At 44.8% G+C, this 26137-nt stretch overlaps 1 protein-coding gene across 1 annotated transcript in view; it reads left to right on the forward strand.

Moving 5' to 3' along the window:
• Window positions 1-25245, forward strand: part of LOC115412831 (titin-like) — a 237885-nt gene extending 212640 nt beyond the window's left edge. The window contains 30 exon segments of the mRNA XM_030125488.1: window positions 107-400; window positions 488-775; window positions 1354-1653; window positions 2056-2390; window positions 2819-4550; window positions 4642-4944; window positions 5033-5344; window positions 5710-6000; window positions 6199-6498; window positions 7161-7302; window positions 7394-7557; window positions 7958-8260; window positions 8365-8646; window positions 8835-9428; window positions 9811-10101; window positions 10241-10540; window positions 10706-11008; window positions 11390-11692; window positions 11777-12045; window positions 12350-12665; window positions 12753-13058; window positions 13995-14294; window positions 14682-15257; window positions 15955-16260; window positions 16436-16818; window positions 17020-17230; window positions 17326-20515; window positions 20714-23175; window positions 23557-23838; window positions 23920-25245. Coding sequence (XP_029981348.1) covers window positions 107-400; window positions 488-775; window positions 1354-1653; window positions 2056-2390; window positions 2819-4550; window positions 4642-4944; window positions 5033-5344; window positions 5710-6000; window positions 6199-6498; window positions 7161-7302; window positions 7394-7557; window positions 7958-8260; window positions 8365-8646; window positions 8835-9428; window positions 9811-10101; window positions 10241-10540; window positions 10706-11008; window positions 11390-11692; window positions 11777-12045; window positions 12350-12665; window positions 12753-13058; window positions 13995-14294; window positions 14682-15257; window positions 15955-16260; window positions 16436-16818; window positions 17020-17230; window positions 17326-20515; window positions 20714-23175; window positions 23557-23838; window positions 23920-24212 — 15731 coding nt within the window. The 3' untranslated portion in view covers window positions 24213-25245.
• The last annotated feature ends 892 nt before the right edge of the window (window positions 25246-26137 follow it).

Consider the following 26137-nt stretch of genomic DNA (forward strand, 5'->3'; position numbering starts at 1 on the left):
TTCGTGGTTTTGATGTATAGTATCTAAACATGTAAACAGAGAACAATAGAGATAGCTGAGTTTGAAAGTTTGCATGAATGAACTGGTCGATGTTTTTCTCCATCAGATCCACCTGGTACTCCCATTTGCATTGACGTGACCAGAGACTCGGTCACTCTTCAGTGGGAAATCCCTACAAGAGATGGAGGCAGTAAGATTGTGGCCTACAGTGTGGAGAGACGCCAAGGCAGAGGCAAATGGCTGCGCTGCAACTTCACAGATGTCAGCGACACCCAGTTCACTGTGACCGGACTGTCACCTGGAGACAGGTTTGAGTTCAGGGTGATTGCCAGGAACGCCGTGGGTACCATCAGTCCACCATCCAACTCCTCCGGATACATCATGACCAAGGACGAAAGCAGTGCGTATCTTTAAGAAAAAAAGATCCTCGTAAATATTTTTCAGACTCTGTTGAATCCTTATGTTGACCTTGTGTTTGCATCTCCAGTCTCTCCTGAGATTGAGTGGTCACCAGATCAGGTTCTCACAATGAGAGCCGGAGAGAGTGTCAGACTCGCCTGCAGCATCACTGGACGCCCTGTCCCACAGGTTGTTTGGTACAAAGACGGCAAAGAGATCGACAAGAGGACCATGATCGACATTGAGATCACCACCGGCATTGGCACCAGCAGCCTGTTCATCCGTGATGCTGACAGGAACCACCGTGGAATCTACACCGTGGAGGCCAAGAACAGCTCTGGAACCAAGAAGGCAGACGTCAACGTCAGAGTACAGGGTTCGTCAACACTCATCCAGAACATTCAGCTATGACAGCATCTTTTGTTGCCTTTATGGTGTAGTTTTACAACTCATTTAAATTAAAAAAGCCCTTGCAGAGATCCTTCTATTCCATTGAAATTTGACATATTTGTAGCACAAACAAAACAGTTGTGATAAATTATATCATATATTAGCCAGAGAATACCTGAGAAAGTAGCATCTTCTTCCTTTGTGATGTAGATTGTACATTTGGTCCACGTCACTCCTTTGGATCTCCTTTACCAGTACAAATATTAGGCTCGGACATAATGTTCATATTGACTGACTGTGATAAATAATTAGCAGAATTTCAATCTTTTTTAATCAGCACATTTTCTCATCTCATACCAAGATACAAGAGTTTAATCATAGTGAATTTCATATCCCAAAGGCCATTTAAAACTAAACATACTTTTGAGTTTTTGTCCAGAAAACACAGGAATGATGAAGTTTATGTTTCCACACAGTCCCCATCACATTCATTTACTAAACATTTCTATATTCATTCCTCATGAAAAGGTTCATCAATAATTCTGTTGTCTTATAACCTTTCAGACACTCCTGGACCTTGCGAGGGTCCGATCCGTTTCACCGGTATCACAGCTGAAAAGTGCACAGTGTGGTGGAATCCTCCAGAAAACGATGGCTGTGCTGCCATCACACACTATGTGGTGGAGAAGAGGGAGACGTCCAGAATCTCCTGGGCAATGGTCACCTCTAAATGTGAAGCCTGCTCCTTTAACGCCACCAACCTCATCAAAGGCAACGAGTACCAGTTCAGAATCTCTGCCGTCAACAAGTTTGGTGTTGGCAAACCTCTGGACTCTGACCCTGTCATCGCTCAGATGCAGTACAGTAAGTGCAGTAATCAATATGTTAGAATTTCTTTAAGAAAAAGGGAAAATATTAAAAGAACATTTATAATGACATTAGAGCCATGCTGATATGGTGACATCGCCCAGTTATATAGACTTTTATTTCCATAACCAACTGGAACCATCAATATTTACCACGAATCAGTCAAACTATGAACAAATTGATTTTACTTGCAGCCATTAGAGATAAACAGCTACATTACTACATTCAATGGAACAGATATACATTATTAGTAGTAGTAGTAGTAGTAGTAGTAGTAGTAGTAGTAGTCATCATTAATGTTCTGAAAAGGGTTTCCATTTTCTGTTGTTGTTTGAGATAAGATGAAAAAGTTTTTGTGGTTTGAAGAGTTTTAACTGAAAGTTCAACCCTCTCCTTCAGCGGTGCCCGATGCCCCTGGTACCCCCGACGCCACCCATATAACTGGAGACAGCATCACCATGTGCTGGACCAGACCCAGGTCTGATGGAGGCAATGAGATCAAACACTACATCCTGGAAAGACGGGAGAAGAAGAGTCTGCGCTGGATAAAGGTTTCATCCAAGAGGCCAATCACTGAGCTGAGGCACCGTGTCACCAACCTCACCGAGGGCAACGAGTATGAATTCCGCGTCATGGCGGAGAACGGAGCCGGCATAGGACCAGCCAGCAGCACTTCCAGGCTATTCAAAACCAGAGAGCCCACCAGCACTCCCAGCGCTCCCACTGTCATCAAGGTGCTGCAGCAGACAAAACTGGCCATAACTATTAATGGTTAACAGGAGTAGGAAGTATATCTTATATGATTTGATTCCAAAATAGATTAAAATGGTCAAAAATGCAATAAAAAGTTTAAATGAAAACATGGTTTTCATTTTAACTCTTAATTCAACATCCAGTATATTCAATGCAGTTAATATTGATGAGTTAAATCCTACAGTGGCATCCATTTCTTGAGGTAAAAATCTCCTCTGTCAGACACTGTCCTGACTTACAGCTTGTACAAGGACACTGAGATATTCAAAAGTTCTTATTGTATTCATGACGTTATGGGCAGAACTAACATTCATTTGGAAAATATCTTGGATTTGGTTGTAATTTTTAATGAAGTTTCAATTCAGTTTCAAATTATCCCATTTTCTTTTTGCTCTTTTATGTCAAACAGGTCATTGACTCCACCAAGTCCTCCATTACCTTGGAATGGACCAAACCAGTGTTTGACGGTGGAATGGAAATCATCGGTTACAATATAGACATGTGTAAGGCCAGTCTGGAGGAGTGGCACCGCATCAACAGCCAGATCTGCATCCACACCAAGTACACTGCCAAGGGCCTGGTTCCTGGAGAACTCTACAAGTTCAGGGTCAGTGCTGTGAACGGATCTGGACAAGGTGAAGCCTCAGTGTTGTCCAATGCTGTTCAAGCTTTGGACAGACTCACATCTCCTGAGATTGACATTGGTGCCGACTTCAAACAGACTCACATCGTGAAGAACGGTGGTACTGTGTCTCTCAACATCGCCTTCAGAGGTAAACCAGCTCCTCTGGCCACATGGTCAAAGGTGGATGGTGAACTGCCAGTCATGGCTGATGTCAACACGTCCGACTGCTTCTCCACTCTGACTATTGAGGGCTGCACTCGCTATGAAGCTGGAAAATACACCCTGTCCCTGGAGAACAACAGCGGTCGCAAGTCTATCACATTCACAGTCAAAGTTCTGGACACACCTGGACCTCCTGCAGCCATCAGTTTCAAAGACGTCACCCGTGGAGCCTTAACAATGATGTGGGATGCCCCCACGAATGATGGAGGATCAAGAATCCATCACTACATTGTGGACAAGCGTGAGGCGAGCCGCCTTGCCTGGCAGGAGGTGAGCACCAAATGTTCCCGCCAGATGATCCGTGTGACCGGTCTGGAGATCGGAGTTCCGTACCTGTTCAGAGTAATTGCTGTGAACCAGTACGGCCAGGGAGAAGCTCTGGAAATGACAGAACCTGTCATTGCCACAGAGGAACCAGCTCCACCCAAGAGAGTAGATGTCGTTGACACCAGCAGCTCCACAGCTTCTCTGGTGTGGCTGAAGCCCGACCATGACGGAGGCAGCCGCATTCGAGGCTATATTGTTGAGTTCAGAGCCAAAGGAACCGACCGCTGGATGGTAGCAGGAGAAAGCAAATTGCAGAAGATGCTGGTGGAGGGTCTTACTGAGAACATGGAGTATGACTTCAGAGTGAAGGCAAAGAATGATGCTGGAATCAGCGATCCTCAGGCAATGTTTGGCTCTGTGGTTATCAAGGAGCCTCGTATTGAGCCCACAGCCGACCTGAGCAGTATCACTAACCAGCTTATCACCTGCAAGGCCTCCAACACCTTCACCATCGACATCCCAATCAGTGGTAGACCTGCCCCCAAAGTAACTTGGAAGCTTGAGGAAATGAAGCTGAAGGAGACTGACCGGGTCTGCATCAGGACCACAAAGGAAAGGGCTACCCTGATTGTGAGGGACAGCAAGAGGAGTGACAGCGGAAAGTATTACCTGGTCCTGGAGAACTCTGCCGGAGTCGTGACCTTCACTGTGACTGTGCTGGTGGTGGGCAGACCTTCGGCTCCTACAGGCCCTGTTGAGATCTCCGGAGTGTCCTCAGAGTCCTGCACCCTGTCCTGGACCGAGCCGGTTGATGATGGTGGCAGTGAAATCACCAACTACATTGTGGAGAAACGTGAGTCTGGCCACGCCTCCTGGCAAGTGGTGAACTCCAGTGTGAAGAGAACCACTATCAAAGTGACTCATCTGACTAAATACATGGAGTACACCTTCAGAGTGTGCGCTGAGAACAAGTACGGAGTCAGCAAGTCCATCGAGTCTGCAGCTGTTATTATCGAGCATCCATTTGGTAAGTTCTGTCCAACATTTACGACTGACTAACCATTTAAAGTTCACTCATTTTGAGACTTCTTATCCTCTCCTCTGCCTCTCCTACATAGTTCCTCCAAGTCCTCCAACTCGTCCAGATGTGGTCTCTGTGTCTGCCAACGCCATCAGCATCAAATGGGATGTCCCATATGCCGATGGTGGCAGCAAGGTGACGGGGTACTGGATTGAGAAGAAGGAGAGGAACACCATCCTGTGGGTGAGGGAGAACAAACTTCCCTGCCTCGAGTGCCAGTACAAGGTGTCCAACCTGATTGAGGGTCTGGAGTACCAGTTCAGGGTCTATGCCATGAACATTGCTGGACTCAGTAAGGCCAGTGAGGCTTCCAGACCAGTGGTGGCTCTCAACCCTGTCGGTGGGTGAAACATCTTCATGTCTTAGTATCAGTGGATAATGTAACTGTTTTCATATGTGATGTTAAATGTTGTTTCCTTGCTGCTCAGATCCTCCTGGTAAACCTGAGGTGACCGACATCACCCGGTCCTCAGTGTCTCTGTGCTGGACCATCCCCTTCAACGATGGTGGCAGTAAGATCGTCGGTTACATTGTGGAAAGGAAGGTCTACAGTACCGACGAATGGGATGACAACCGCTGGCTGAAATGTAATTACACCACCATCACCGAGAACTATTTCACTGTCACGAACCTCGGAGAAGGAGACACCTACGAGTACCGCGTCGTTGCTAAGAACGCTGCCGGAGTTCACAGTGCTCCATCGGAGATCGTCGGACCAGTCACTTGCAAGGACGAGTACTGTAAGTCACACATGCCAAGCTGTATTTATCTAAAAGGATGAGGACTGAGTTGGATTCACACATTTCATTTACTTGACTTTCATTTAACCAGAAAAAGCCTGGAACAGGCAATAAATTTAACATTAGAATGTCAGAAGATTGTAGAGATTAACCCCTAAATTCCCACTGGGTCACTGGTGATCCAGTCATCATTTTGTATTAAATACATGAAAAATTCTACAAAAAAAGTTTTGTCAATATAGAGATGTTATACCTTTTTAGAAAGCTTAGATTCTACACAGTTAAGTCTCTGAGTATATTTACAGTACAGTACATGAATGTCCTTGTTCGTAGTTCCATCTTAAACCCATCTCTTTGTTCTGTAGCTCCTCCTAAAGCTGAACTGGACAGTAAACTGGTGGGAGAGACTGTCACCGTTATGGCTGGCTCAGACCTGGTCTTGGACGGCGCTGTGGGAGGAAAACCAGAGCCCACCGTGTACTGGGCAAAGGGCGACAAGATCCTGGAGCTGGGAGAGAAATATTCCCTGACATATACCTCAACCAGAGCCATGGCCGTTATCAAGAACTGTGACAGATTTGACACTGGACGGTACATCCTGACTGTGAAAAATGCCAACGGAACTAAGACCGCAACCGTGTTGGTTAAAGTTTTGGGTGAGTGTTAAAGTCAACATGTAGGTTCCTTAAGTACAAATACTTTAATACTTAATAATAATAATTCACCCTGAATGCACAAAACCAAAGCCTGTTTGGAAAATGTGAGGAGAAGAAAGTCCACATATTTGTGTTTAAATGTAGGATAGTAATGAGATATTTGGAGCCTGATTTGGGTTGTTGTTGTCCGTCTGTCAGACACTCCTGGACCTCCTGCTGATAAGATCGTGATCAGCAGAGTGACAGAGGAGAAGTGTACGGTTTCCTGGAAGATTCCTCTGGAAGACGGAGGGGACACAGTGTCCCACTACATCGTGGAGCGTCGTGAGACCAGTCGTCTCAACTGGGTCCTCATGGAGTCAGAGTGCAAGTCCCTGTCATGTGTCAGCACCAAGCTGATCAAGAACAACGAGTACATCTTCAGAGTCCGCGGAGTCAATAAGTACGGGCCTGGAGTTCCTCTAGAGTCCGAACCCGTCATCGCCAGGAATGCTTACAGTAAGACACCGTGGATTGGTGTAGTTTATCAGACACAAACAAATAGTACCAACAGGTTTCAGTTCAAAGATTATGAAAATATGACTCATACAGCTGTAAAACATATATTTATTGATTTTGCAGGTAATTCAATGTGTAATTTAATTGTTGTAATTATTAATTTAGCTGAATCATAATAATTTTCATCTTTTCATACTAACATTTTGAATAATAATAATGATAATAACAATTAGACATTTTATTTATAAGAGCTTTTGAAGACACCCAAGGACACTGTACAACAAGATAAAACAGACAATCCATAGGATTCTATCAATTAAGAAAATAATAATACTTGTACAGTTATATACAGTGATTTGCTTTTTTGTCCCTAAGTAACAAGTAATAGTAATAAATGTTAAATAGACATAAAGGAAGACAATATAAGTTTACCTCTTACTGTTTGACTGTGAAAAAAACACAGCAGCTTTATGTGAATTAAAAAAATATGTTTTACTTTACAACTTAATAAATAATGCAACTAATATGGTGACTACGTAATAAATGTGTGATTTGTTTAAGTTCATATTAATTTAAAAATGTAGATTATTGTGGTTAAAGGGCATCAGTTTGAAGGTGGGGTGTGATTATTTCGTTAACTTTGAATTTCGTCTGTTCTACAGCCATACCGTCTCCTCCTGGAGCTCCCGAGGCCACGGCGGTGGGTAAAGAACACATTATCATCGAGTGGCTGAAACCTGAGAGCGACGGAGGCAGTGAAATCAAAAACTACATTGTGGAAAAACGCGAGAAGAGCAGCACCAGGTTGGAACAACAAGCCAAATAATACCAGACAGGTTAATTTATTTAACAACGGAAATCTGATGACTTCTCCTCTGCATCTTTTCTAAACCAGGTGGACTCGAGTGAACAGGACCTACACCATCTACGACACCCGTCTAAAGATCACTGGCCTCCTGGAGGGAAGCGAGTACCAGTTCAGGGTCACAGCAGTGAACGCTGCTGGAGACAGTCAGCCGAGCGACGCCTCGCCGTACATCATCTGCAAAGACCCCACATGTACAAAAAGATGACCTTAATTACATTATCTAAACTATAAGGAAATATTGTACAGTTTAGAGAGACCAGAGCACAAGAAACGCAATACAACTGTAGGTGAAGAGGCACAGATCCTCAAAAGTCTCAAACGAAGTTATTTTTTGTGAAAACAAGAAAAAAAATGGTCTAGAGAATAAAACAGTCTGTAAAGAAAATTCAGTTATTAAAATGCAAATTAATCATTAGATACAAAAACAGATGGAACTGAAATGTGATCAAATTAAATATTACATGTTTAAAAACTTGATGTGTAGCACAAACATTAAAACTCAAATAATAGTAGTTTACAGTTAAATGTGGTTTAATTGATTTATTACATTGATACAGAGAACGTCAAAGGCATCTCTTCATTTCCTTTCAGATACTCCGGCTCCTCCTTCAACACCTCGTATCACTGACACAACCAAACACAGCATCAGTATGACCTGGACCAGACCCATGTATGATGGCGGCTCAGATGTCACTGGGTATGTGGTGGAGATCCTGGAGGAGGGTTCGGAGCAGTGGTACCGTGCCACTGCCAAGGCCCTCAAGACTAATGAGTATGTGGCTGCTGGACTGGTGGCCAATAAGAAGTATCGCTTCAGAGTGGCCGCCATCAACAGCAACGGCACTGGAGAGTTCAGTGAGCCCAGCGCTGAGGTGGAGCCACTCGAGAAAATTGGTGAGTCCACAACACCTCAGGACAATCAAGATAACAAGGCACTTAAGTTTTATCACTGTCATTGAGCAGGAAATGAAGCCTCACTGACCCTCATGTGTTTTCAGAAATGCCGGACTTGGAACTGGCCGACGACCTGAAGAAGACTGTCTGTCTTCGTGCCGGAGGAACCCTCCGTCTCTTTGTGTTTGTCACTGGCAGACCACTTCCTGTTGTAGCCTGGAGGAAAACCGGCGTGGAGCTCCAGAGCCGAGGATACATCGAGACCACTGACAGCTACACTTGTCTGATAGTGGAGAAGGTGGACCGTTACGACTCCGGAAAGTACGTAGTGGAGGCTGAGAACCCATCTGGAAAGAAGACTGCCACCATCTTGGTCAAAGTCTACGGTACATCAGCTTGTTCTTTACAGACTATGAAAACCTTTGGTCAGGTTTTGAGAAAAATATGTGAGAGGAGATATTTTAGAATGTTTTAATATTAACTTTGTAACTGTCAGGGATCATGGATCAGAATGTTTGGTAGTACATAAAATGTAATTAAAACTTAAATATTTTGGTTTTCTTCTATCGTGCAGACACTCCTGGACCTCCAGGTTCGGTGAAGGTGAAGGACTATACCAAAGAGTCTGTGGTCATCACCTGGGATGTCCCGAGTATGGATGGCGGTGCTCATGTCAGTAACTACATTGTAGAGAAACGAGAAGCAAACATGAAGTCATACAAGACTGTGACCACCGAGTGCAGGAAGACCCTGTTAAGGATCACAGGCCTGGAGGAGGGTGTACATTACTTCTTCAGAGTCTTGCCTGAGAACATCTACGGTGTGGGCGAGCCCTGTGAGACGGCTGAAGCCGTTCTGGTGTGTGACGCACCGTCGGCGCCTCTGGATCTCCAGGTTGTTGATGTCACCAAGTCATCTGTGTCCCTGCACTGGGAGAAACCACTGCATGACGGCGGCAGTAGGTTGAATGGGTACATCCTTGAGGCCTGCAAGGTAGGATCAGACCGCTGGAGCACTGTGGCCACCCTGAAAGCCTCTGCGTCCCACCACACCATCCAGTCTCTGACGGAAAATGACCAATACCTGTTCCGAGTCCGAGCCACAAACAGCAGAGGAGCCAGTGAGCCCATGGACACTGTCACTCCTGTGATCATCCAGGAGATTAAAGGTTAGTCTCAGGTCCAGGTTCATGCTCAGGTACAGGCTCAGTTTCCTTCACAACTCATGCCTTGTTTTTCCATGTACATTCAATTGCCTAGCATTGATTTTTATAGAATCAAGTCTTGTTTTTAAAATTTACTAAGACACTATAATACATAACACTCTAATATTTATTCAGACATTAAAAGGACATTTCCAGTTTTTATTTGTACCTGTAGGGGGCAGTGGTTTGAAGTTTGGACAAGGCTTTCATCTTGACACCAGTTAACAAATGATGTGCCTCCAACAACTTTTCAGTTTTTCTTCTTGTCTTCTTAGTTTTATTTTGAGAAAAAAAGCTTCACAAGATTTGAAAAATAATTAACAAGTGAAAACTGTGTTTATTGCAGTGATGCCAAAGATTGACTTGACCAACATTCCTCAGAAGATTGTCCACGTGCATCGTGGTAAAAACCTTGACCTGAACATCCCCTTCAAGGCCAAACCTCAGCCTGTCTGCTCTTGGTTCTTTGGTGGAAATAAACTGAAGGACAGTCTGGACCGCATCAAGGTCGACAGCAATGGAAAGTTCACCCGACTCCTGGTCCGTGACACTACCATCAATGACACTGGAAACTACACTCTGGAGGTGAAGAACGCTGTCGGTGTTGCCACAGAGGTCATCAAGGTTGTCATCCTTGGTAAGAAAAAAATAAGTCATAACTAGAACTTTGACAAGGGAAGGTCCAGGAGGTTTAGATGCATACAGCCTTGTTTCAGATACAGATATTGATGTTTTAAAGTTTTGTCAAAAACTCTAATCACTTGTTTTTGCTGCAGACAAACCTGGCATTCCTGTTGGTCCGATGAAGATCGAGGAGACTGATGGTGTCTCAGTGACTGTCAGCTGGGAGCCTCCGGAGAAGGATGGAGGTGCTAATGTGAGTGGTTATGTGGTGGAGCAGCGTCAGGCCCACATTCCTGGATGGTCCACCGTCTCTGAGTCCGTGACCAGACCCTGCTTCAAGTTCACCAGACTCAGTGAAGGAACCGAATACGTATTCCGTGTTGCTGCCATGAACCGCTTTGGTATCGGTGGCTTCCTCCAGTCTGAGGTGGTGGAGTGCAAGAGCCCTAAGAGTGAGTGAACTTCATCAAGTCCAAATATAGATACTAAGGCAGGATTTAGAGAGAGTTTTCTTTTGAGAAAGTTTATCGTTGTGATATGTACTGTTTCCTATGTAATGTGTGAAGCCTTAATGAATCCTCATTGTTCATGTCATTTAACCTCTGATTTTTTTGCAGCCATCCCTGGACCTCCTAGCAGGCCTGAGGTGCTGGATGTTACCCACGAGGGCATGACGTTGACCTGGCACCCACCAGAGGACAATGGTGGATCCACTATTGCTGGATACATCATTGAGCGTAAAGAGGCCGGGTCGGATAGGTGGCTGAAGGTCAACAAGAACCTTGTCACCATGACGCGCTACCGATCCTCAGGTCTAATTGAAGGCCTGGAGTATGAACATCGCATCACTGCTGTCAACTCTAGAGGAGCCGGAAAACCCAGTGATTGTTCTGCCATCACAGTCGCCATGGATCCCATTGGTACGATAAAACATTCAGGTTCAAGTTTTGAAAATGCCACAAACTGGCAGAATCATAAGACTTTAGGTCTTTAATGAAGATCAGACTGGATTCAAGTTTGTTGTCATTACACAAGTACTAACTATTGATTATTTCAATGTTTCACCCATGAGATTTTTCTTGAGGAAGCCAGTATTATAGTGTTTGCTGTAGTACATATATATATATATATACACACACATATATATATATATATATATACACACACACACACACACACACACACACACATATATATATATATATATATATATATATATATATATATATATATATATATATATATATATATGGACATCACATCGATGTATTTACCTGACGTCACTCTGTGTTGTTGAATAGAGCCTCCAGGTCCACCAGTTCAGCCCAGAGTCACAGACACCACCAGGACCTCAGTGTCTCTGGCCTGGCTGCCGCCTGAAGAGGAGGGTGGCTCCATCGTCACCGGTTACCTGATCGAGATGCAAAAGGTGGACCAGGTGGAATGGACTCTGTGCAACACCACACCCACAAAGATGTGCGAGTATACCCTGACCCACATGCCCCAGAGTGCCGAATACAAGTTTAGGGTCATTGCCTGCAATGCTGGTGGATGTGGAGAACCCGCTGAGATTCCTGGAGTCATCAAAGTCCAGGAGATGCTAAGTAGGAGAACATACTTTTATATCTTTGTGTCCAGTTTTGTATCATTTACTTGAGTTTGATTCTAATAAAAAATCTCCTCCTCAGTCTATCCCGACTATGAGCTGGAACGTGTATATGAAGAGGGCTATGTAGTGCGGCAGGGCGGAGTCATCCGCCTCTCGGTCCCCATCAAAGGTAAACCCATCCCCACATGTAAATGGACCAAAGATGGACGTGACATCTCTCACCGCGCAATGATCGCCACCAACGATGATGTCACTGAGCTGGTCATCAAGGAGGCTCACAAAGATGACACTGGAACTTATGATTTGGTTCTGGAGAACAAGTGTGGAAGGAAGGCCGTCTACATCAAGGTATGTGGAACGTCTGCTGCACTCAGTAAAAATATATGCTGGATTCTGTGATATTTCAACATTTTAATAAGAATAACACTGACGATACTAAGCCATTCATTTATGGCCAGTTTTGTGCCAGACTCATTCATGTACTTGAACGTGGTACAATGGTAGAACGTTCTGATCCATTGGCAGAATCTCATGTTTATCACTTAAAATTTCATGAGATTTTAGATGAACATTTCTAAATTATAATCATGATTGTAATAAGGGGCAAAGGTACTCAAAGGTCAGACTTAACTTCTGTGAAACTTACCTGCAGGTGAAGGTGATTGGTCGTCCTGATGCACCTGAAGGTCCTCTTGAATTTGACGACATTCAGGCCCGATCAGTGAGGGTCAGCTGGAGACCTCCATCAGATGATGGTGGCTCTGATATCTTGGGCTACCTCGTGGAGAGGCGTGAGGTTCCCAAAGCCGCCTGGTACACTGTGGATGCCCGGGTCACAGAGACCTCTCTGGTGGTGAAGGGTTTGAAAGAGAACGTGGAATACCACTTCAAGGTTTCTGCTGAGAACCAGTTTGGCGTCAGCAGATCTCTGAAATCTGATGAGTCTGTTACACCAAAGACACCACTGTGTGAGTACCTGTCATTTTTGTCTCAGTTCCTTACATTGTGTTAGTTGAGATAAAAATACTGACTTTACTGATTTCCATGTCCTCCAGGCCCACCAGAACCTCCCAGCAACCCACCAGAGATCATGGATGTGACCAAGTCCACCGTGGCCCTGTCCTGGGCCAGGCCTCGGGATGATGGAGGCTCCAGAGTCACAGGATACTTCGTAGAGAGGAGGGAAGTGTCAACCGAAAAGTGGGTCCGCCACAACAAGACCCACATCACCACCACCATGTACAACGTCACTGGACTCATCCCTGACGCAGAGTACATGTTCAGAGTCATTGCTCAGAATGACATCGGAAAGAGTGAACCTGGACCTGCATCAGAGCCTGTCGTCTGCAAAGATCCTTTCGGTGAGTGCAGTAAAGTGGGCCAGGTTTGATCAGATCAAAACCTCGACTGGACTCAAATCAAATCAAATTTATTTATATAGCATCACATCATAACTAAAGTTATCTCATGATACATTTAGAGCTGGTCTAAACCAGACTCTTAAACCAATTTACGGAAACCCAACAGAATCCTCCAGGAGTAAACACTTGGCAACAGTGGAAGAAAAAACTTCCTTTTAAGACGCAGAAACCTCGAGCAGACCCCAGCTCTTGGAGGATGGACCATTGACATGAACAGTTAAAGGGTTAAAGAGAGAGAGAGAAAGAGAGAGAGAAATTGTGGGAGGGGGAAATAGGGGGAGATACATGGATGCACAGCAAACTGAGCTATAACTTTTAAAAACTAAAACAGCTGGTGTTAGTATAATTACCAATAACTAGAACAAGTGTCCATAACTGTTAATGTTACTACTCCAAATACAAGTATTAACAGTGGATATACTACTACTGTAACTATTAGTACTAATAATAGTAACATCTACCATCCTTGTAACTTTATAATAAACACTATCAGAACTATATGGATAAATTAATAATGATGATGGAGGCAGGAGAGAAGCAGGACCACAGCAGTAGATCCAGAGATGATCCAGGGAAAACCTGTGAGGACATAAAACACAGAGGCTCTGGGGTAGAAGTCAAGTCAGTAACTTGTATTTGCTGGAGCTTGAATAGAGGAGAGAGGAGGTCAGAGAAGAGGAGGAGCAGAGGAGAACAGACAGGAGGAGAAAGGAGAGAGCTGATTGTGTGATTCACTCTAATTCCATTTTGAACATCTGCTTGGATCAGATAACTTCCAAACACCCCAGATGAACTTATTTTATACCAGACCCACATTACTATTTTTACATCTTCATATCCTTCATTCATTCTAATCTCCTCCTGTTCGTCTCATAGACAAACCCACTCAACCAGGAGAGATCGACATTGTCTCCGTGACCAAGGACAGCATCACCATCCACTGGCTCAGACCCGACCACGATGGCGGTAAAGAGATCCTGGGATACTGGATCGAGTTCAGAGAGGCCGGAGAGAGCGCCTGGAAGAAATGCAACAAGGAGCGTTCCAAAGACCGTCAGTTCACCATGGGTGGCCTGATGGAAGCCACTGAGTATGAGTTCAGAATCTTTGCTGAGAATGAAACTGGATTCAGCAGACCTCGACGTACACCCATGGGCATCAAGACCAAACTGAGTGGTGAGAGAATCTAATCCATACAGAAAGGTTTTGTCAGGCATAGAGTATAAGAAAATGAACAAAACACAGCAGCTGCTGTTTGTCTTGGATGGATTATTTTAAATTTTTTATTAGACAACTTATATCACAACTTTATGCATGTAATGTTATGAACTTTTTATATTACTTTGACTTGAGTTTCTTGCTATAAATATTTTATTTATTGTAGCATATTTATATTATCACTTTTTCCGAATAATTTTATTCTGCTTCTAATTTTATTAAGAAATTTCATACATGTCATGACTTGATTCTTGTCATATCTTTGATGTACTCCAGATGTACAGTTATGTGGCGCAACTTACAAAAGCCAAAGTGTAAAATGACTATTTGCTGATGTTTTCCCAGTTGGCGAGGCTCCAGCTTTGAAGGAGGAGATTCAGGATGTGACAACAAAGCTTGGCGAGTCTGGCACCCTGACCTGCGGCATTGTCGGCAGACCTCTTCCAGAGATCAAATGGTACCGCTACGGCAAAGAGCTGATCCAGAGCCGCAAGTACAAGATGAGCTCTGACGGCCGCAACCACTCTCTGAGCATTCTGACGGATGAGCAGGAGGACGAGGGCGTGTACACATGCAGGGCCATGAACGAGGCCGGCGAAATTGAGACCAGCGGCAAGCTCCGCCTCCAGGCTGCTCCTCAGTTCCACCCTGGTTTCCCTCTGAAGGAAAAGTACTATGCTGGAGCCGGAACCAGCCTCCGCCTCCATGTTGTGTACATCGGACGCCCTATCCCTCAGATCATGTGGTTCTATGGCAAGAAACCTCTGAATGCATCTGACAGCGTGATCATCGAGAACACAGAGAGCTACACCCACCTGGTGGTGAGGAACGTCCAGAGGAAGACCAATGCTGGTCGCTACAAGGTCCAGCTCAGCAATTCATTTGGAACCATCGACACTGTCCTTCGAGTAGAAATCCAAGGTAATGTCACCTCTGAAAACATGCAAAAAAAAACCTTCTCGTGGTTAGGAAATATTCATGAGGTTTCAGATAGTTTTTATGTGTCCCCATCACTGGAGTAGGTGGTGAAACAGAAAACACATCCTCAGTTTTGTTTTCCCCAACATTTTAGCAACGAATAACAAGGAGTCCCGTTAGAATTATTACTGTTCGGAAATGATCATTAGTTGTGTAGGTTTAATTATTTCCTCAAGTTTATGAAGACAAAAGCATCAGCAGCACAGAGTTGTAGAGATGACCATTCAGTAAATAGCAAATAGAATAGAAATGAGCTCTGGAAATATTTTTTTTAATTTTATGGTGTCTCATTTGTCTACATTTTGAATACATATATACTTTTATTAGTTTTATTTTGAGGAAAGTTTTGAGTTTATCTTTAGCTCTAGTGGTAAGTAGAATTTTTCAGATTAAAAAAAAATTATTAATTGATATAGTTGAATTGTTCATTTCACACTGGATTTGTCTCCGGTTTTAACCAATAGATCACCAGGGTTATTGTACTTTGACAATAATTTGTTCAAGACTAAGTAAAACTACTAAAAATCACTGGTGAAATTAATATAAAAATGAAATAAAAAAGTGAAAGACCATAAGTTACTCTTAAGAGGTGTAACTGTATAAGTGAAATGGGGAATAACTTCATTCTTTAAATTTCCAGATAAGCCATGCATCCCTGAAGGTCCTGTGGTTGTCGACGCACTGCTGAAGAGCTCTGTCATCATCAGCTGGAAGCCTCCTAAAGATGATGGAGGCTCCATGATCACCAACTACATTGTGGAGAAACGTGAAGCTAAAGAGGGCGAACAGTGGCACCTGGTGTCCTCATCCATCTCTGGTACTACCTGCAGAGTACCAAACCTCATTGAAAGTGCTGGATACTACTTCAGAGTCTCAGCCCAGAACCAGTATGGAGTCAGTGAAGCTCTGGAGATCCCATCAGTTCTCATCATCAAGAGTCCATTCGGTAAATAAAGATGTATTCTTGATGACATCACAGTTTCAGTTCCCCAAATTGTTTGTGCAGCCTTGTTTTCATTTTTATTACAGTTGGTGCAGACAGGACTAAGACATGGCGATATAGATCCTTAAAAACTAATGGAGATAAAACCAGTAACATTACCTGTTTTTTTTTTCCTCAGAAAAACCTGGCATCCCACAGCAGCCCTTCATTATCAGCTCTACCAAAGACTCTTGCGTCGTCTGCTGGAAGCCTCCAAGTAGCGATGGCGGTGCTAAGATCACTAACTACTACCTGGAGAAACGTGAGAAGAAGCAGAACAAGTGGATGTCAGTGACCACCAAGAAAATTGCGGAGACCAACTACGAGGTCAAGGGCTTACTTGAGGGCTTCGAGTATGAGTTCCGCGTGAAGTGTGAGAACATGGGAGGTGAAAGTGATTGGAGTGAAATTTCTGCGCCAATCATTCCCAAGTCCGATCAAGCTCCTAAGGCTCCAGTATTCAGAGAGGAGATCAGGGATATGACCGTCAAATACCAGAACAATGCCACCTTTGTCACTAAGGTAAGTGAAGAAAAATCCTACAGAGAATCATATGGTTGTAGTTTGATAACTGTGCCAATTCTGAGCTTGTAAAACCAAGCCATTTCTATTCTGAACCTCTATTTCATTTGCTCTCATGAAATGCTTTATTTTCTAACATTCATTACCAGTAGATGACCCAATTGGAAAATACCAAATGTTTGATATTTTTCCTCTGATAAGGTGGTTGGACATCCAAAGCCTGTGGTGAAATGGTACCGCAATGGCAAGGAGATCCTGGCTGATGGAACCAAGATCAAAGCCCAAGAGTTCAAGGGAGGTTACTATCAGCTGGTTATCACAAATGCTGACGAGAACGACATCGCTGTTTACCAAGTTAGAGCAACCAATGCTTCTGGATCCATCTCCACTTCAGCCAACTTGGATGTGGAAGGTAACATCATTTTTCACTAAACCTTAACTTTTAAATTCCACAAGGTCAAAATGTGATCAAATGACTATAACATTTTATGTATCTTTTCATTCTAGTTCCTGCTAAGATCCACCTGCCCAAGGAGCTCCAGGGAATGGGAGCAGTCCATGCTGTCCGTGGGGATCACATCACCATCAAAATCCCGATTTCAGGAAAGCCTGAACCTGCAGTCACATGGCAGAAGGGTCAGGAGATCCTCTCCAACTCTCCTTACCATCAAGTCATCACTACCAGGTCTTTCACTTCTCTGGTGTTCCTGAAGGGAGTCCGCAGCAAGGACACAGGCTTCTACATCATCACCGCCAAGAACAGGTTTGGCATGGACAAGCAGACCATCGAGGTGTGCGTGGCTGACATTCCAGAAGCTCCAAAGGGACTTGTCGTTAGCGACATTGCCAGGGATTCGATCACTCTGACCTGGGAGCCACCAGCCAATGATGGTGGAAGTAACATCGTCAGCTACATTGTAGAGAAGTGTCCCACGACTTCTGACAGGTGGATCCGTGCTGGACAGACTGCCGACTGTAGCATCACCATTATCAACATCTTCGGAAAAACCAAATACCAGTTCCGCGTGATTGCTGAGAATGAGTTCGGACTCAGCCCTCCTTGTGATCCAACAGAGCCGATCACCACTAAAGAGGACAAGTCTGTTATCAGAAACTACGACGAGGAGGTGGATGAGGCCAGAGAGATTACCAAAGAGGAGGCTCTGTTCTACAAAGTGAAGGAGCTGTCCTCCAAGTACATCATCTCTGAGGAACTTGCTCGGTGCCAGTTTGGAGCTGTCCACCGCTGTGTGGAGATTGCCACCAAGAAGACCTTCATGGCCAAGTTTATCAAAGTCAAAGGAACAGATCGTGAATTGGTTCTCAGAGAAATTGAGGCTCTTAACGTAGCAAGGCACAAGAACATCATCTATCTGCATGAATATTTTGAAAGCATGGAGGAGTTTATCCTTATTTATGAGTTCATCTCTGGAGTTGACATCTTCGAGCGCCTTGGCACTTGCAACTTTGAGCTCTCAGAACAGGAGATTGTTCGCTACTTGAGACAGGTTTGTTCTGCACTCAAATTCCTTCACACCAACAACTTTGGTCACTTTGACATCCGCCCAGACAACATTGTCTACACCACGAGAAAGAGCACCAACATAAAGATTATTGAGATGGGCCAGTCCAGGCTGTTGGTACCAGGAGAGAACATCAGAATGCTATTCTCAGCTCCAGAATACTGTGCTCCTGAGGTCCACCGCCATGACTTGATCACAACAGCCACTGACATGTGGTCTGTCGGTGTCATGGCCTATGTGCTGCTCAGTGGCCTCAATCCATTTGCTGCAGAGTCAGTGACAAAGATGATTGAGAACATCTCCAGCTGTGAGTATGTGTTTGACAGTGAAGCATTCAAGGACATCAGCCTGGAAGCTATGGACTTCGTGGACAGACTTCTTGTCAAGGACAGGAAGCTCCGTATGACTGCCCATGAGGCTTTGGAACACCCATGGCTGAAGATGAAGATTGAGCAGGTCAGCAACAAGACTATCAGGACCTTGAGACACAGGAGGTACTACCAGGGTCTGATAAAGAAGATGGAAACCATTGTATCAGCATCTCGTGTTGCCTATGGAGGTGGCTTCAAGAACCAGAGAGGCCTGGCTGTGGGTAAAGTGAAGATTGGAACCGAGTATCACGGTCTGCGTGCTGGTCCAGTCATGCACGCCTCAGCGGAAGAAGGAGGTCATGTCAGATTTACTTGCAGCTTCACAAACTTTGACAAGAGTACCCAGGTTTCATGGTTCTTTGGTAACCGTCAGCTGCACCCAAGCCCCAAGTATGAGATTTCATACAGTAATGGATTTGCCAGCATCTACGTGAAAGACATTGAGGAAAGTGACGATGGTGTGTACAGATGTAAGGTGGTGAGTGATGATGGCGAGGACAGCGCATATGGAGAGCTCTTTGTTGAGAGTGTGAGGAGCATCAGAGAGTACTATGTCAGCCGCTCCATTAAGAAGCTCAGGAGAAAAGTCGACAAGACGAAAATCCTGCAGAGACCACCAGAGTTCACATTACCACTGTACAACCGTGCTGCCTACATCGGCGACGAGGTACGCTTTGGTGTGACCATCACCGTCCACCCTGAGCCTCATGTAACATGGCTGAAGAACGGCGAAAGAATCAAGCCTGGTGACGATGACAGCAAGTACACCTTCACTAGCGATAAGGGTCTGTATCAGCTCATGATTCACAACCTGGACATGAATGATGACGCAGAGTACACCGTCATGGCCCACAACAAGTTTGGAGAAGACAGCTGCAAGGCCCGTCTCAATGTGACACCTCATCCAGTGGCAGAAGAAACCATGAGGCCAATGTTCAAGCGCTTGCTGGCTAATGTGGAGTGTATTGAGGGAAATAGTGTTCGCTTTGACCTCAGAGTATCCGGAATCCCAACTCCAACACTGAAATGGGAGAAGGATGGAAAGCCACTGCAGTTTGGTCCTAAGGTAGTTGTCATTCAGGAGGATGTGGACTACCATGTTCTGCACATCAGAGAGACACTGCTGGAGGATTCTGGTGTGTACAAGGTAACCGCAACCAACTCTACTGGATCTGCAAGCTGCCAGGCTACACTGAAGGTTGACCGCCTTTCCTACACCAGGAGAGACTACAAGAGTGAGGAGGAGAAGTACAGACACATCCAGAAACAGATTGAAAAGACCAACAAGATGGCTCAGCAGATTGTTGCCACTGAAGAACTTGTGCCGCTGAACCCAACAGCTCAGGAGGCGCTCAAATTTGCTGCAGAGATGTACAAACCTGCAGTGAGCACCAAGAACGTTGAGGGCGAGTTCGACATCACAGTGAAGAAGTCCGACACCAAGAAACTTGAAGAGGAGAGGAGGATCTTCATGCCTTATGAGATCCCTGAGCCTGTGGTCCATGATCCTCGGGTTCTGGATGAGGACAAAGGTATCAAACAGTTCATTCCTCTGTCTGACATGAAGTGGTACAGGAAGCTGAGAGACCAGTACGAGGTCCCAGAGAGGATGGAGAGGATTGTGCAGAAGAGGCAGAGACGCATCCGCCTATCAAGGTGGGAGCAATTCTACGTGATGCCTCTCCCAAGGATCACCGATCAGTACAGACCAAGGTGGAGGATTCCCAAACTGACCCTGGACGACCTGGAGACTGTCAGACCTGCACGCCGTTCACCTTCTCCGGAGTCTGAAGCCTCCTTCAGGTCTGTATTAAAGTGGTTTAATTAAGTTTGTTTTTTGTTTGATTTTTGAATTTAGTTTAGATTCAATTACATTTTATTTAACTGTAGTTTTCTTTCCATTGTACATCTTTGATTTCTTAATCACTAACTTTGATGTGGTACAACCACGTAAAACTGAACTTCGCTGTTTTTTCTTTGTTTCTCTCTGTTTCTTCTCAGATCCAGAAGGAGATCTCTTGGAGACCTCAGTGATGAGGAGCTGCTGATGCCTGTGGATGACTACATTTCAATGAAGAGAGCTGAAGAGGAGAAAATGATGCTTGAGGATGAACTGGAGCTCGGGTTTTCTGCATCTCCTGTCGGCAGCCCAGTTCGTGTTGAACGCCGTGAAGAGAGAAGACAAGAGGTGAGACATGAGGCTGTTGAAGTTACAGAGACAAAGAAGAAACGCACCATCTCTCAGTTTATGAGGAGGAGACGGTCTTTGTCTCCAACGTACATCGAGCTGATGCGTCCAGTGTCAGAACTGATCAGACCATCACGACCAAGGCCTGTTGATGTAGAAGGAGAGGCTGTGGAGAGGAGATCCCCCACTCCAGAGAGGACCCGTCCACGCTCTCCTAGCCCTGTCAGGTCTGTTGAACGGGCATCACGCTCTTCGTCCAGATTTGAGCGATCTGCTCGCTTTGACATCATGTCCCGCTATGAGGCCAGAAAGGCAGCTCTAAAATCTGAGAGGAAGTACCAGGTGGTGAGCCAGACACCATTCAGCCTGGACCATGCTCCTCGAGTGACCGTCAGGATGCGCTCACACCGCATACCAATTGGCCAAGACACCAAGTTCACCCTGAACATGCAAGCCAAGCCAGAGGCTGAGGTAAAATGGCTCCATAATGGTGAAGAGATCTCCGAAAGCTCAGAGAAGTACATCTTCACCAACATGAGTGGAGTTCTGACCATCAGCATCTTGAACTGCCAAGAAGAGGATAGTGGAACATATCGCTGTGTGTGCTCCAATGCTAAAGGAGAAGCCTCAGACTATGCCACCCTGGATGTGTCAGGCAGTGGCTACACCACTTTCTCTTCCCGCCGTAAGGATGAGGAGGTCCCCAGAGCTTTTGTTCCTGAGGTCTCAAGAATCGATCACTATCACACCACCCACTTCAAGACTGGTTATGCCTCTGAGAGCCACTTTGAGGTAGAAGAGAGCAAGACCAAACTAACGGAGACTCGGGAAAGATATGCTGCTTCCTCTGAGAGGTACTCCTCAGCAGAGAGGTATGAAGCATCCATCAAGTATGCTTCCACTGAATACCTGTCATCAAGCTCATCATATTCGTCAGATAAGTTTTCTCTGACAGGAAAACGCACAACATCTGAAGCTAAAGCCAAATCTACTGAAGAGGTTTCTGTCCACAAACCATCTCTTGCTGCAAGAATCCTCACTAAACCTCAGTCCTTGACGCTTTCAGAAGGTGAGACAGCCAGAGTCTCCTGTGATATTGATGGAGAGCCTGCACCTACTGTGACATGGATGCACGGGAGCAGGACAATGACTTCCTCTCACCGTGTCCATGTTACAACCACTCAGTACAAGTCCAGTATGGAGATCTCTTCCGTGACCACCTCTGATGAGGGCAGCTACACTGTGGTGGTTGAAAACTCAGCCGGCCGCCAGGAGGCCCATTTCACCTTATCCATCCTCAGACCAGCTCCAAAGGAGGAGGTCAAGGCCATCAAGTCCCCTGAGCCTTCTGTAAAGTCACCCACTCCTAGTGTTAAGTCTCCAGAACCTGTATCCTCACCTGTCCCCAGTGTAACATCACCCGAGCCAAGCATCAAGTCTGTTAAATCACCTGAGCCTAGCGTGAAATCCCCTGAACCTTCAGTGAAATCACCAGCTCCTAGCATAAAATCTCCAGAGCCTAGTGTAACTTCACCTGTTCCAAGTGTCAAATCAGCAACACCAAGTGTGAAGTCTCCTGAGCCATCTGAACCTGAGGGAGTCAAGTCACCACTGGGAATAAAATCTCCAGAACCCGGAGTGAAGACCCCACAAGGGATCAAGTCTCCAGAGAGGGTGAAGTCGCCTGAACCCACTGGAATCAAATCACCAAAGGGCATCAAGTCTCCAGAACCTGCAGGTATTAAATCACCAAAAGGTATCAAGTCCCCAGAACCATCAGGGATCAAATCACCGAGGGCTCTGAAGTCCCCAGAACCACCAGGCATCAAATCCCCCAGAGCTCTGAAGTCACCAGAACCTGAGGGAATCAAATCTCCTCCAAGGATGAAGTCTCCTCCTCCAGTCATGTCCCCGAAGAGGGTTATGTCTCCTCCAACTGTCAAAGCGCCTCCCAGAGTCCTGAGTCAGTTGACGGCTGAGGCCTGCGAAGGATCGGTGAGGATGTCCTGTGTCTGTGAGAGCAGCGTCAAAGAGGTGGTGTGGTTCATCAATGGAAAGCGACTTTCCCAGAGCAGCCACTTTGAGATGCACTACTCCGAGGGCTCCTGCACCCTCATGATCCACGACCTGGCAGACAGTGACCAAGGAGAGTACGTCTGTGAGATGACCTCAGATGGAGGAGTGTCCAAGTCCTCCTTCTCCTTCACCGGACAGGTGTTCCAGTCCATACGCATGAAGGTTACAGCCTACAGAGAACAGCAACTGGCTCTGAAAGGTAAGCCTCAGGTCTTCCGTGGAAGCTCTTTAGGAGTTAAGAGTTAGTGGTAACCCCTGAGTCCAGGTGGTTATTTATTAAGCTTTATTTATTCAACCAGATGAAAAGACAAAAACACTAAAATGACAGGATGGTTATTTGTATTTAAGTACTTTTATTTGCATAATTTTCTGCATCTTTTTACTTTTACTCCACAAACATTTCCTGCAGTATATTTACAGTTAGATTTTTCACACAATGCATGAAGAGTCAAAGACTTAAATATAATATTTTAATAAAAATCTATGACGCACTTTTCACATAAATAGATGAAATAATGAGTCCATTAGTTTATAATAATGAATTGGGCCAACAGTATTTCAGTGTCTGTATCGTCTTCAGGATCCATGACAATGAGTCACAAAGAGTCAACATCTGCCATCATGATGAAGAAGGAAGTCCACATGATGGAGGAGTCGTCGTCCTTCTCTTCGTCCTCTCAGCAGGCCATGATGTCCTCCACAATGGAGTCCAGCTCCTTCAGCAGCATGGCAGCTGAGATGAAGTTTGAGACCATGTCCATGTCCAGCATGTCCTCCATGGCGTCGGAGACCTACGCCATGAGCTCCAGCAGCCTAACGGAGATGACATCTCATCTGGAAGGATCCATGTTCAGGGCCATCGGTAAGATAGACAGTTGGACATGTGTCATTTGGTTTACTCTTTAACGTACATCAGTGGACTAATATTCCTGTTGTGCATCAGGTGGTGCTCCAAGGATCGAAGCTCTGCCCGAGGACATCAGCATCGAACCTGGTAAAGTCCTGACAGTGGCCTGCGCCTTCTCCGGCGACGCCAAACAGATTGAGTGGTCCCGCGGTGGGAGGAGCATCGAAGTAATGGCAGGAGGCCGCTTCCACATTGAGACCACAGACGACCTGACCACCCTCATCATCACCGGGGTGAAGGAGGAGGACGCTGGAAGCTACACCCTCAAACTGTCCAACGAGCTCGGCTCTGACACAGCGACTGTTCACATTAGCATTCGATCGGCGTAAAACTAATCTAAATGTCAATCTTCCCCTTTTCCCTACTTCCATGCCTTTTTATTTATTAATTAAGCAAAACTGATAAAGATCTGGATTTCTCTTCTTGTAAATATGAACTATTTTTGTACCAAACTTGACATTAATTTATGCCAAACTAGACTAAAGTCTAAAGTTGTTATAAAATGTGCCATATTGGATAACTATGACTTAGGATTTTTGATCCATTTTTCTGTGACATGTACATAATGTATATAGCCGAATTTAACGGTTATGGGAAATGTATGCATTGTTATTTATGACAATAATATTAACTGAAACAAAATGAAACTAAATGTGGTTTAGCAGGAGAAAGTTTCTTGTGGAACGAATACCCTGCTAAACTGAGAAACTAAACTCTGCGCCTCAACGATAAGTTGAAGTCTAAGATTGCCTCAACAGGTAGAGAGGCTCCCTGTTGACGTTACCTCAATCAGAGACAGAACATGAATGCACCGCCGCAGTGGGCGGAGCTGATGCATTAATGTAACCAGAGCGTGAGATCCTGAGTGCTGTTTGCATCAACCCTCATGTACGCAGGACGACTGGACCTCACGCTCCGACTGATGATGTCATACTGCTGATCGTTTCCATGACGTGCTCAGAGTGCGAGCGGCCTGCACTTCCTGAGCTCCAGTGTTTTGTTTTTGTGCTCTGCTTCTGGCGAATGACCGCTCAACCCCGGCTCTATGTAGTACCATCAACCTGGCCAATCAAATCTCAGAGTCTGTTGTGCGCTTGTTCGCAGAGGCAGAGCTGTCTCTCGGAGGTCTGCAGTGTGTTTGTGTGTTAGTTTTAGAAGTTCACCTGTCAGTCGAGCTGGGCAGAGCTAAGCACATGTACCACGGCCCAACACCATCAGGCCACGCCCAACTGAAGGAGGTCATGTGTTGTACGCTGCCCCACACTTTGGTTTGACTGGACTTAGATGTAGCATTATTTTCGCAGCCTCCTTGAGTTTTTCTCCAATTATTGATTTAATAAAGCGTGATTATCAGCACTAAAAGACACCTCCTGTGATCTGTGTGTCTGTTTGGTTTCTTCAACACCTACATGTACAGACTCAGATTTTTAAAATAATCATCAATCTACTACAACGACAAAATATTGAGATGTGGTCTAGACTGACCCGGTTCAGAGGAACAGGAATACAAATAAGCTTTATTGTCATTGCAAAAATACAACTGTACCATGCAACAAAATTTTGTTTTTTTGCTTTGTGAAGTGGCCAAAATTATATAGAAAACCATTATAAAAGCTGTTTAGAATAAAAATATTAAATCAGTCATGTAAAATCACACACAAAAAAAACGTCCAGTAGCAATAATAAAAATGGACAGTGTCAAGTATTATGAAAATTTTAGAGTACTGCAATTGACATGTATATAGATCTGCAGGGAGCAGTATTTATCCCACTCTTCTACCTCCCTGATGTTTTTTCACCACATGTTGATCCACGGAGCAGTCGGTGGCTGGACTAGTTCTGTGGGAAAGCTGTCAACGTTGCTTTCAGTTCATTTGGTTTAATATTTTTATTTATTCATTGAGATCTTTTAATTCTTTCATTACTGTCTTGTTTCAGGCTTATGAATATATAATTATGACCAGAATGAGTTATTTTTTTCAGTCAAACTGGAGTGGCTGTTTCATCAAACATTGAACTTTAACTATAAGAAAAAGTTAATTTAGCTAGTTAGCTGCTCTCTCTCTCTCTCTCTCTCTCTCTCTCTCTCTCTCTCTCTCTCTCTCTCTCTCTCTCTCTCTCTCTCTCTCTCTCTCTCTAGCTAGCATATTTATGTACATTCATTTTAATTAAAGGATATTACATACTCTATAAGGACAGAAATTGGGAAGTCTTCCAGTTTTCTGTCTTTCTCTGACCGGAGTCTTTCTGTGTT

Source organism: Sphaeramia orbicularis, chromosome 21 (assembly GCF_902148855.1).
Source record: "Sphaeramia orbicularis chromosome 21, fSphaOr1.1, whole genome shotgun sequence".
Lineage (NCBI taxonomy): Eukaryota > Metazoa > Chordata > Actinopteri > Kurtiformes > Apogonidae > Sphaeramia > Sphaeramia orbicularis.